The sequence below is a fragment of the Trematomus bernacchii genome, unplaced genomic scaffold, assembly GCF_902827165.1.
Source record: "Trematomus bernacchii unplaced genomic scaffold, fTreBer1.1, whole genome shotgun sequence".
Taxonomy (NCBI): Eukaryota; Metazoa; Chordata; class Actinopteri; order Perciformes; family Nototheniidae; genus Trematomus; species Trematomus bernacchii.
Genome location: NW_022987778.1, coordinates 1,804,193 through 1,816,258, shown reverse-complemented (window position 1 = coordinate 1,816,258; position 12,066 = coordinate 1,804,193). Strand labels below are relative to the sequence as shown.

Below are 12,066 nucleotides of genomic sequence, written 5' to 3'. Positions count from 1 at the left end.
GTCAGCCTTCCATCTGTGCACAAACTTATCTCGTGCCCTCATTGGTCATGTGCACGTTCATGTATGTTGGAGGAGGGGCTCTGTAAGGAAGTCTGAAGGAAGGGGCAGATTTTTTTCGGCTGCGTACTTTCAAATTCTAGCGCACTCGAGCTGGTTTCTCCATTCTTACCTACCCTACCTTTAAGTTCTCATATGATGGCCCAGGCAGAACTCTTTTAATGTGGGAGCAAATAAAAACCACCAGGCCGATACACAGCATTTCTGGAGATCACGGTGGGTACTTAGTAGGGATGGGTACCGAGCCCCGGTATTAAAGGAGCCCCGGGGCTGAATTATTAAAGACCGTGGTACCGTTAAACTCCGACGTTATCGGTCTTTTTATCGGTACTGGAGACATTTAAAAAAGATATGTCATGTGTATTATGCTACATAAACATTACCGTAATTTTCGGACTATAAACCGCGACTTTTTCCCCATTTTTCGACCCTGCGGTTTATATAACGGTGCGGCTAATCTATGGATTTTTACAGCTCCGACGACTTGCTCTGAAAACACGGAGGAACAAAACAACAAACGAGTGAAACAAAGCGTGATATATATATATAGCCCGGGAAATATACCCGTTTTGACGCTGTTTCAGGAGCGCCTCTAACATTTTTTTGAAGGCCTGTTGCTAGCGGCGGATGCTAGCGGGGGATGCTAGCGGGGGATCCTCGGGCTAGCCCTGTAGACACCGGGCCGAGAGAGCGCAAGGGACCGGGACAGGAGCTCCGCGGGATAACGACCAGGTTTGACTGACCCTGCCAGTCCTATCTTATAACACAAAGAAGACGTAACCTCTCCTAAGTTTGAAAGTTGAAAAGTTTGTGTGTCTGAAACGCTATGTGATACAGTACAGTTTACACAGCACAGTACATGTTCTGTAGCTACTATTGCACTAAATGGTAACACTTGAATACGTTATGCAAATATGCAACTTGTTTGTTGAAATGTTAATAAATGGGAGCTTCCTCAAACAGCCATCTCTTTCCCGACAATCCCCTCTGTGCACGAACCCTTACATATGGTAATTAAACATTAAAACACCTACGGCTTATAGTCCAGTGCGGCTTATATATGTACACATCATTCAATTTAGCTGCTGCGGCTTATATTCAGGTGCGCTTTATAGTCCAGAAATTACGGTATATTGCAGTCTTAGTGTCGCCAACTCCGTTATCTAATATGCAACAAAAAAAATGCGTCTGATGTATTTTCGATCTTTCCAATCCAGACGAGAGATCTCTCTCCCCCGTCTGTGTGCGAGGGGGCGGGGCAGCACACACGCAGCTGCTACATGCAGCAACACACACACACGGTGGAGATGGCGGAGAGAACTAAGCGCTAAAAGGTGTGGTTAAACTTTACCCGTCTCGATGTGGACAATGCTCGTTAGTCGTTACCAAAAGTGCAATAAGAGTTTAGCATGTAAGGGCGGTAACACGAGCAATTTGTCTAAACATTTAGCAAAAGTGCACCACATCCAGACGGAGAAATGCACCGGGTTCGAATGTCTTTCTAGTAGCGCTGTAGCCCCATCCACGAGTAACGTTTCCACGTCAGGTATTATGTATGCTAGCAGCAACACACGGAGTTAACTCAATTATACAAACACGGGTTAATGATTAGAGGTAACTGAGTTATTTATTTTGTTAAAGTTTCAGCTATTCTGTTTACAGTTCTGTCATCACATTATTTAATACGATTTGTTAAAACATTGTTGTTTCTTTTGATGTGAAATATTATTTATTTAATTTAAATAAAAAGCAATGTTAATTTTTTTCACAATTTGTTTAGTTAGTTTACCTTATTTTTTTCTACCAAAAGAACCGATAAGAGTACCGTTAAAGGACTGGATCGATAAGCGGTATCGATAAAAGTAGTAGTACCGTTAAAACCTTAACGGTACCCATCCCTAGTACTTAGGGCCAGTATATTTTGTATTGTCATTAACATAGTGTGATAAGGCATTTGGCCTTGGCTGAAGTTTGAGTTGCCAAGGGCCCTTTTGGTTTTCCACCTGTAATTGATAAATATCTGGTCCTGTATTTTTCCACACAACAACAGATACTGTGATTTTCCATTGTTTCGAAATGAGGTTTGAGAAATGTTTGGGCGTCACATTTAGTCGAGTGCTTATCGCTCAGTATATTTCCAGGGAGTATTCACTTCAGGCCCAAGAAGAGCCCCATGGTATTACATACCAAAGAGGCAGGGTTAATAAAACTCCTTATAATACCTGCCTTTATATCTCAGTAGTAATAAAAACGACAAAACGAAATGTGTATCTATAAATAGACGCCGAATATCTAATAATATCACATAATGGATGCCTGCCAATGTTGAGCTAACATCGTTCTCTACTGACCCCTGACTGTGGAAATCAAACACAGCTTCATCCGTCCCCTAACCAAACACCATATTGTCTTAATCTATTGTATATGTAATATCAAAGCTATTTTTGCAGCAACAATTTGAGGGGAGAAAAAAATCTTGGCTTACTGATATGGATACAAAAACATTTATAAAAGCCATAGTGACCACCTATGGCTAGATAGATATATTTTGATCATGAGTACATTTCTGTTTTGGATTAATACAATTCTGCAGAACAGTATTTAAATTAGGTTTGCGAACAGGATCATGTTAAAACACAGATCATTGAATCATCTTTTTGGCCCATGAAGTGTGCCTTGTTGTTGCCATGGCAGCACTTTGTTTATCTATTCAATGTATCCAAAATACATTACTCATGTTCTTCTAGAGAACTTTCAAACTTTTTTAAGCTACTGTGTTTTGTAAAGTCAAATCGAAACAGACCTGACATTGGCACAATGGATTACAGAAATGTACCCTACAGACATGATGGTGATGATTACAGGGGTTGGTAGTGGATGTAATATATGCTCGGATTGCATCAGCGGAGCGCAGGTCAACACAAGTTTGAGGCAAAACTGGGTAGGACTACAACTTAAGTCTTTTATCGAAAGTACAGCACATTATTTGTGCAATGTTCAACAATTTCTTAGGGCGCTTTCAGACCTGCAGCTGTTCATTTGGCCATTAGCAGTGAATAAATGATGTATTACGGCCCGTCCACACGGTGGCGTGCGTTGAAGCTTCAACGCTTCTGCCCATTCACTTTGAATGGGATGATGTCACGCTTTGCCGAACTGCATTGTGGGAGCGTTGCTTCGCTTTGCTCTCGTTGCTCGCTTCAAAAGTTGAGCAATGTTCAACTTTGGAAGCTTCGGCGGAAGCGTCAGCCAATCAAATCATATGCCAGTACAAGCTCTAGCCAATCAAACCGCGTGCTTGTGTGTCCGGGGCGGGAGATTCATGTGATTGGTTGTTGGTCGAGTTTCAGACAAGCTCACCGGCAAGCTTCAACGCACGCCGCCGTGTGGACGCTGCGTTATTGTCTTCTAGTTCTGGTCCTGTTTTACACTTAACTCATGAAGTCATATAGACTGACCCTTTGTTAGGACAGTTTGGGTGAGGCATCCTGCACCAAGGGCCAAAACGTCTCATTTCAGAGACTGACTGCAGGTCTTGCAGCATTTCTTGTCTATATTCTATTCAACCGTTGTCACAGAAAGTGCACAAAGAAATAGGCGATGAAGGGCATTATTAGTATTAGTCAACTGCTTGACATGAATAGGGAACAACAGGTTGAGACAGGAGTTAAAAGAGGTTTGGTTTACAACCATATTACAGCGGGTATTGCATTACATTACATTGCATTTAGCTGACGCTTTTATCCAAAGCGACTTACAATAAGTGCATTCGACCAAGAAGATACAAACTTGAAGAAAACAGAATAATATAAGTACATCAGGTTTCATAGAGCCAAAACATTTCAAGTGCTACTCAACTAGCTTTAGATAAGCCAGTCCTTTGTTAGTATATAAGTGCTTTGTTAGTATGTAAGTGCAAGATTCAAGATCATTCTATGTCTGCCAGTTCATACCACTTTAGTTTCTGTTAACCGTATAACATGTACATGTATGTAATGTATGTATGTAATGTATTGGAAATTATTTCAACACAGTTATTACAATATCATTATAATCATAAAGAGGTCATATGCATAGTTGTAGGGTTTTAGGTGTGATTTTGGACAGCTAACCTCCCCCCATATGATTTACTCACTCAAGTGGATTATTTGACTAAAGGAAAATTCATTGCTAAGAATGTTTTAACTTATTAGAATTGAAATGATGTATTTAAAAAAATGCAAAACTTTGTTTGTTTTTTGTTTGTGAAATGTGAGGATGCTTGCAATATTTCTGTCACTTAATTGTACATTGAATATCTTTGGGTTCTGGGCTGTTGGCTTGCAATTTCATGGTCATAATTTTCCATAATTTTCTGACATTTGGTTTGCAGCCCGACTCTCAGCAGTAAATACCTTGAATACAACATGTCTATTTAACTAGTTACAGTGCTGACATTCATATTTATAACTAATTGGCAATGAATTCTGAGTAAAATAAGACTTCTTCAAAAATAAATAAAACATGGCTGACCAATCAACCATATCAAAGTGTTTTTCTACTCCATTTGGAAAAATTAAACAGTTCCCACATGACATGTTATTGTAACAGAGCTGAGATGCTTTGGCTAACCGTTTTGAGTCAGGGTCAAATTTGACTCCTGAAATTAACTTTGAATACGATTTACCTATTGATTAAACAATAATAATTGGTACGGTGGGTACTTTGAAAACGATGTGCACTTGAATGCAAGTTAATCTTTGTACACAGGTGGTCATGCAGAACCCTGACAACCAGTGGATGTAAATAGCACTCAGAGTGATTCAACTGGTCATTTGAAAGAGCACAAGTTCAGTAAAAAGCACCGTGCATGTAGTTGCCGTAACAACACCATAGTCATTTAAATATACTTAACCTTTTGTAGCCATTTAACAATCACAGATGGTTGACTCAGACTGAACTAGAATCATCCAAAAACACATATCTATTAACAATTAAACTTGACTTAACTGCCTTAAAGCATGCATGGCCGATAAAAACACCATACTGATTCCCAAAACAACTTGTTTTTTAGACAAATATTAAGAGAAAAGGCAAACAATATGCAAATGGCCTTGGTGCACATAAGACTCCAATTTGTTAAGATAAAAATAAACCATTGACAGAGGAAAACAAATGTGTTAATTTACAAAACCCTAAAATGCACAAAAATGATTATTTCAAAACTTTTGGAAAATGAAAATGCACACAAACTAACAAGCCGTAGTCACGCCATTTGAAGGATTGCTGACTTGATTACAATCTTTGCATGTTTTTGGTTTTACTGTCTACATGTGGGGTGGATGGGTTAGACATGAACTGTCCCACAGTCCCTCCCACTGGGTCTGGCATTCAGGTACAGCTCCCTCCCTCCTTCTATAAAGCCTCTCATGTTAGCAGTGTAAACTTCAGACTTCAACTCATGGTAAACTCTTTAAAACCTTGGGGGGGAATAACTACTTACTCTGCTAAACAGTATACAACATACTTGGATGTGCATCATCAATTATCTACACTAAGTACCAAGCTCAAACCTTAAGGTAAGTGGCTTTTCAAATAATCCTTATTTAAATTCAAGATTACTTTAAAGGATTGCACAAGGACTCTTCGGGTATTTAAGAATGTAAATTGATTTCCTGGGAAATTTGGGATATGACATTGAGGTACTAAGAGTTTAATTAGTTACTTCTTTCCCGTGGTTTTGGGTGTAAGATTAATAGATGTTTTTTTCTCCAATAATATGCCTTACAAATCCATTAATATGGATTTATAATTGACAATGCAACAGAGTGTGATTGTTAACCACACTGTTTTGCCGCTCCAAAGCCTTTCCAGTACTGTCTTATCCATCACCAGATGTTGCAGTTCAAAGTTAACCTCCTAAATGTAATTTCTTCTAATCTTTACATCTTCCAGCCAAAATGAGATTAGCTCTGCACACGGTCATCTGCTGCTGTGTTTTCACCACTGTCCTGCCACTGGTGAAATGTGCCACAGGGGAGATCAACACCAGCCTGACAAAAAGGTGAGCAGCCGATCAACAAGCTCTGAGAGAACATTGTGTTCATTTACAAAAGAAGCCTCATCATTTTATCAATAAATATAGAAGTCATTTGCTCACCCTTTAACAACACAAGAGATGTGTATTTCAAGTAATGTTGATATCAAAATATCCAGTAAAGTCAGTTCAATTCAGTTTGGTTATAGCCCGACACATTGTGGACTTTTGAAGCCGATCATAAGAGTCGGAACAAATAGAAACTATGTTTGATAAGGACACCTAAGTTGGTTACTATAGAATAATGATGAATTAATGTTGCGAAAGGCATTTGACAGTTAAGAAATTAACCATTCTCCAGTGAACTAAACTATGTGAAAAGTCACCTCTAAACTACTTACCCTATCTACTAACCCTAACCCTACTTCCACATGTCTTCCTGTACTTACATTTCTTATTACTCAATAGGAATACTCGCAGATATCGTTATGTCTGTGATTAACCAACTTGTGGCCAATCTGTCACCCTTGCAGATAAACATTTCGGGCAATTTCTTATCAATTTATATTTTCTGAAACCATCAAGTGATGACATTTCTTAACATCCTGAGAAAACTCTTGAAATGTCTTGAGCCCAGCAATTAATTGAATCATTATTTTTGCGTGTTTCTGAATATCATGATTTTAAGTCTGTACTTTTATTCTCTGTGAATAAGTGTCAGTTTATTCAGAACGTGTACTTTTCTTTGTGGCAGGTCCAAAGTATGGCTGCACACCCGTATGAAGAGAGATCTGTGTAACACCTTATTGACAGCCGCTGAGAGCCACTCTGAAATCCATGTTGGAGCGCAGCAGGACGAGAATGGAAAACTGGCATCACTTCCGTCAAGGTAACAAGAAAAGCTACGTTTTGAGGGTAATTTTGCCCAAAGTTGATGGCTGATAATGTAGAAATAGGTAGTAGACATGGAGGGATTTATAATTGATGTTCGGCTTTTAAACCATTAGGCAACCAGGAGGACCCCAAAGCTCTGCATTGTTAAGTGTGAGAGGCACCCCAGATGCATGTGTAAGACAAGATAAGGTCTTTATGATCTCCTGATTTACAGGAATTAAAAATGAAATTCCTACCAAGAACAGTATGGAGAGTTTAAGCTCCCGTATTTTCTGATAAAGATTTGGACCTCTAAAAGACAGGACTTACAGGCTGAATAATTCCTTCATTTCTCAGGCCACAAAACAGTCAAATGTTTAGAATGACCAAACTGATGATACGTTTTGTTTTTAACCACTGGGTTAGATGATTGATACTTGATGTATTCATGCATTGTATTACTTTTTTTGTATCTTAGTCTGTGTGCGAACGTTTCTGTCTCTTCTATGTTTGGCTGAAACACAAATTTGACCTAAGGGACAATACATTTAAAGTAATAATAATAATGTGGATAATCTACCCTCCATTGAACTGACACATTTACATGAATTTAGATACATCTCTACGACTTGGGTTTACACCCTGTCCACTTGTGTTGCCATGTCAGACTTAACAACCCTGGAAGGCATTCTTAAAAAAACGCATACATTTACATTTTCTTTATCCAGCTTTGGGCTACATATCAGACGCAGAAGAACACCCAACAAAGCCGCAGGCTGCGCCTTGGTCACCTGTGCATTACACGACCTGCTCTACAATCTGCACCAGATGAGCAACAACGCGAGAGAGGTCAATGCCCCTGAGAACAAGATGGGCTCCGGAGGGTACGGACGCCGCCGACGCTCACTCCTGGATGTCTCTCGACTCGCCCTCCAGACAGGAAGACAAAGGCGGAGCATTGAAGCTGGTCAGCGAGTTCACAGACACAAAAGCACACGCACAGTGTCCTAAAGACAGGCATGGAAAGACAAAGGAGAATCCTTGTTGGGGTTATTTGCTCACAGCAGATCAAGATAAGTCCCCTCAGAGGTTTTATTCCACTGATTTACAACTACATTCACAGAAAGAAGGGCTGCTACAGTCCATCAAAGGAAGAATTGCATAGTTCAATCTGGATGAAAGAGAGATTTCAATCATATATTTCTGCATGCATCAGTCAGTCTGAACTAGGGATGGTAGGATACCCAAAATCTAGTAGTCGATACCGATACCAGGGAAACTCCATTATTCTCCATATTCGTTACAAGGGAAACATCTAAAAGAAAACAATTACTGTGTCCCAAATACATGTAGTCTCAAGAACCTTAAGGTACTACCGGACACTACAACCAGTAGTACTGTAAAAAAAATCGAATGATTATATAATGTTGGTGTTGACTTCGTACCAAAGTATCGGTTCTCGTGAAATCCCTAGTCAGAACAAGTGTGTAATTTATGGATGAGTTCAAATCACGCCTGTGGGACTTGACAAGAATGTCCGTCTCTTCTTCTGCTTCCAAAGCGAGCTTGGCAGCTGAGACAGAAGACAATTCCTGAAGATCTTCTTTGAAATAACCGTGACCTGAGGAGGAACGGATTTTTCTGATGTTACCGGACCCAAAACTGCCACATGGACTACCTGGATTTGATTAACAGCTTGTGAAGTGCAATTTTGACTATATGTACTACGATATAAAAAAAAACATATACTTATCTGCTTGTATATAAGGATTTATAAAGCTACCTTATATTTAAGCATACAACTATATTTTTATACAGGGAAAATATATATTAAACATGTCTCTTTTAAACTTCAATGAAGTATGTATCTTAAATGTTAATAACCATCTTGTCCTGTATTCTTCATGTTAATTAAGTATCTTATTACCGAGTATCGTCTTTTTGTAATGTTATTGTGATGTTTTTATATTATTGGAAACAAATTATATTAGCGATGTAATTTGTTTGGATGATGAAAGTCTTACATACCAACTCAAGAAAAACTACAAATGAGTCATGCAGTTCTTGGCGGGACTATGGATGATATGTAGAGGGTTGGAGAGCCAGTAGTAGAAGTACTGATCAGACGATACAAGTGTTGTGCTGCCATCTAGCTTTACAGAAAGATACATGTAACAAATGCAGCTTGAACAAAGCACTTCATGTGGTTATGCTAAAGGTTTGATCTTTAGAGCTTTAGTTTTGAATGTATCTGCTTTTTGGTTTGAATGTAGTAAATCCTAATTAACTCATGATTCAGCTGAAATGAATTGACATGGTGTTAGGTAACATGATTTATGGTCTTGGTATGGTGAAACGCAGCAGGAACTGTAATCGTTTTCAGCTGGCTGTGACATTCTTCTTTTTGAAATAAATGAATGCAACAAAGAAAATAATTCAAAGCAACGTTGATGTTACTTAGTGACCTTATATCAAATATTCTGCTTGTACTTTCAAGCGATAGTGCTGAGGGGAAACGCAGTTTATGAGCCTTGCCATTTAATGATAGCATGTGTAGTTAAGTGTGATTAAATGCTGAGTTACAGAAAGTCAACAATAGTGTACATTCCATTCTAAAAATAATCCTTTTATCAGCTGCATGCTTTCAAAGAAACACATGTACGGACAATATATTTGTCTTGGCTCAACATGTTCTTAGAATTGTGTAATCATGCCCATTTAACAAAATGAATGATCTTTCACCAAAGAATTTAAGTTTTAATGGATGGGGAGTAGGGACAGTGATCTGTCAAAGTGATCCTCAAGTCTGGAACACTCCAATGAGTTGTGTACAAAGACATTAATCACTATGGAATTTGAACTTTACTGATAGTGTGCAGAGTGGTCACACTGTCCTAAAATTAGAAGCAATTTCACCATTCATCTTTTTTTTCCTTTTCATTAAAGTGGACCTATCATGCTATATTATAATAATATAGTGTAGGACCATACCTATATAAGGCATAGTTATACTTTTTTTTTTTTCAAAATACCAAACAGATCATGCATTTTAGCCATGCCTCATTTTGCTCAATTTGACAATGTATAGCTCTGTTTGTGCAAGGGCTGATTCAGTGAGAACAGCACCATCTACTGGCCTGGCATATGTACTACAGCGTCTCCAGCGCTTTCGAACGGCAATGGCCGTGGCGGTCTCCTCCTGATTGGTGGAGTTGGCCCAATAGCCGTAGCGCCACCGTCCTGACGTCAGGACAGTGTTCAAATCTGGATCAGTTTTTATCAGATCCGTTGCAGCCCCTTTTTTAGAGATTTGGGTATGGAGGAAAATAGAGAGGGTTGTGTTTTCTGACACTTGGTGAGTTCCCTGGAACACCGGGGACACATATTCATGTATAAAAGACGTACAAAAGTGCATTTTGCATGATAGGTCCCCTTTAAACTCAAAAGCCCCTTACTTAAATGAAAAGCTTATATCAAATTAATGGTTTATGTCTGAGTTTCTTACATCTCCAAATGAGTATCAACATTTCACCAACTGTAGGGATGTTTAAAATAAAATGCAATTTTGATACTTTTGTTCTCTTTGGGAAGTCCATCCATAATTTCCCTTTTTTATTGTAAAAAAGCAACTTGAATGCAGCTCTCTTTGGGTCAACTAGACCACAGGGGGTCAACAAAGCTTAAAGGGGAGGTCGCAAATCCTTTTTCAGGGGTTTTAAAGGTCCCATGTCATGGCCATTTCTACTGATCATAATTCCATTGTTGAGGTCTACTGGAATAGATTTACATTGTTCAATTTTCCAAAATCACATTGGTTTTCTCATACAGCATCTCTGTATAGTATGTGTATTCACTCTCTGTCCTAAACAGCTTGTTGGAGCTCCTGCCCCCCCCTCCTCCCCCCTCCTCCCTATGAGCCCACTGCGCTCTGATGTGTGTTTATGTGTTACAATGGCATTTGTTAGCAACCAGAAAATGACACCAGTAAGGAAAAACTGATGAGAATGGGGTCTGGGTGCCGTGTTGGCGGACGTTGCGGGGCTCGCTGCTCCGCCCTTTGAGGCTCGAGCAGCGGACAGTGTTATAGTGTTGTCCTTTTGCATGTGTATCTTGCTTTGTTATAGACAACTCAGGAGACAGCGAGTATCGTTAACTGTGCTTTATTCGCGCTCTGTACTACATCATAACTGGTGTCATTCATATAATATTCCGGGTATTCACAACTCCGGACCAAAGAGTATGTCACAACATTACAAGTGTGAGCTGTATTACTGGTGTAGTTTCCTGGTTGCTGCGTGGGGTCTGCGAGACAGCGAGACACCGCGGAACTCAGCCTGGCTGTGTGTGGCTGTACGTGGCGAACTGTGAGTGGAGATCAGTGGAGTGGAGGCTGAGAAAAGATAAGGCTGAGTGAGTGTGTGTGCCGGCGAAACTCCGCGGAGTACATCGGCTGAGAAAAGATAAGGCTGAGTGAGTGTGTGTGTGTGTGAGGAGCTCTGCGGATTGGTCCATTTGGACCTGGGTATGGTCACGTCACCATACTCAGGAAGAAAAAAATGGAAAAAGAGAAATGTCCAACGAGGCGTTCTGGGGCAGCATAGACAGGTCTTTTCTGTGTTAGAGTTTTATTCGCTACATTGTGTACTTTGAGGGTTTGTGACTTTGCAGACCGTTTACATGCATAAAAAGCTACATAACACACAAGGGGACGGGTAATAACCGGAAAAGCATGACATGGGACCTTTAAGGGATTTAAGACAGCTTTACAAATATATATACCATTGGCTTATAAGGTACAGTAAATAAAATAGTGTCCAAACAATAGGAAGAAGAAAACACTGAATTCATCAATAACAACAAAAATCCTATCCTATTATATTGTTAGAATAAATAAGAAACACAATACAGAGAATTGTAAAAGTTTCTCGAAATAATAGGGGAAATCAAATCTAAAGCAATATTCGGTAACACTTTATATTAAAGGTGAGGTAGGTAATTTTGGAGAAACCAGCTCGAGTGCGCTAGAATTTGAAAATACACAACGGGAAAAAATCTGCCACTTCCTTACAGAGCCCCTCCTCCAACACACACGAACGCGCACATGACCAATGAGGGCACGA

General features: G+C 39.5%; 1 protein-coding gene across 1 annotated transcript; it reads left to right on the top strand.

Annotated features, from left to right (window-relative positions):
* The first annotated feature begins 5,509 nt into the window (after nt 1-5,509).
* admb (adrenomedullin b) lies at nt 5,510-8,678 on the top strand. Its single transcript, XM_034149131.1, has 4 exons — nt 5,510-5,615; nt 5,992-6,100; nt 6,828-6,962; nt 7,675-8,678. Exons 2-4 carry the CDS (start codon nt 5,997-5,999, stop codon nt 7,955-7,957), a joined length of 522 nt encoding a protein of 173 aa, XP_034005022.1. The 5' UTR covers nt 5,510-5,615; nt 5,992-5,996; the 3' UTR covers nt 7,958-8,678.
* The last annotated feature ends 3,388 nt before the right edge of the window (nt 8,679-12,066 follow it).

Coding starts and splice junctions, on each gene's coding strand:
- admb (XM_034149131.1), top strand. CDS start 5,997: ATGAGATTAGCTCTGCACACGGTCATCTGCTGCTGTGTTTTCACCACT. Junction 6,101..6,827: donor AACACCAGCCTGACAAAAAG/GTGAGCAGCCGA, acceptor TCTTTGTGGCAG/GTCCAAAGTATGGCTGCACA. Junction 6,963..7,674: donor CTGGCATCACTTCCGTCAAG/GTAACAAGAAAA, acceptor TTCTTTATCCAG/CTTTGGGCTACATATCAGAC.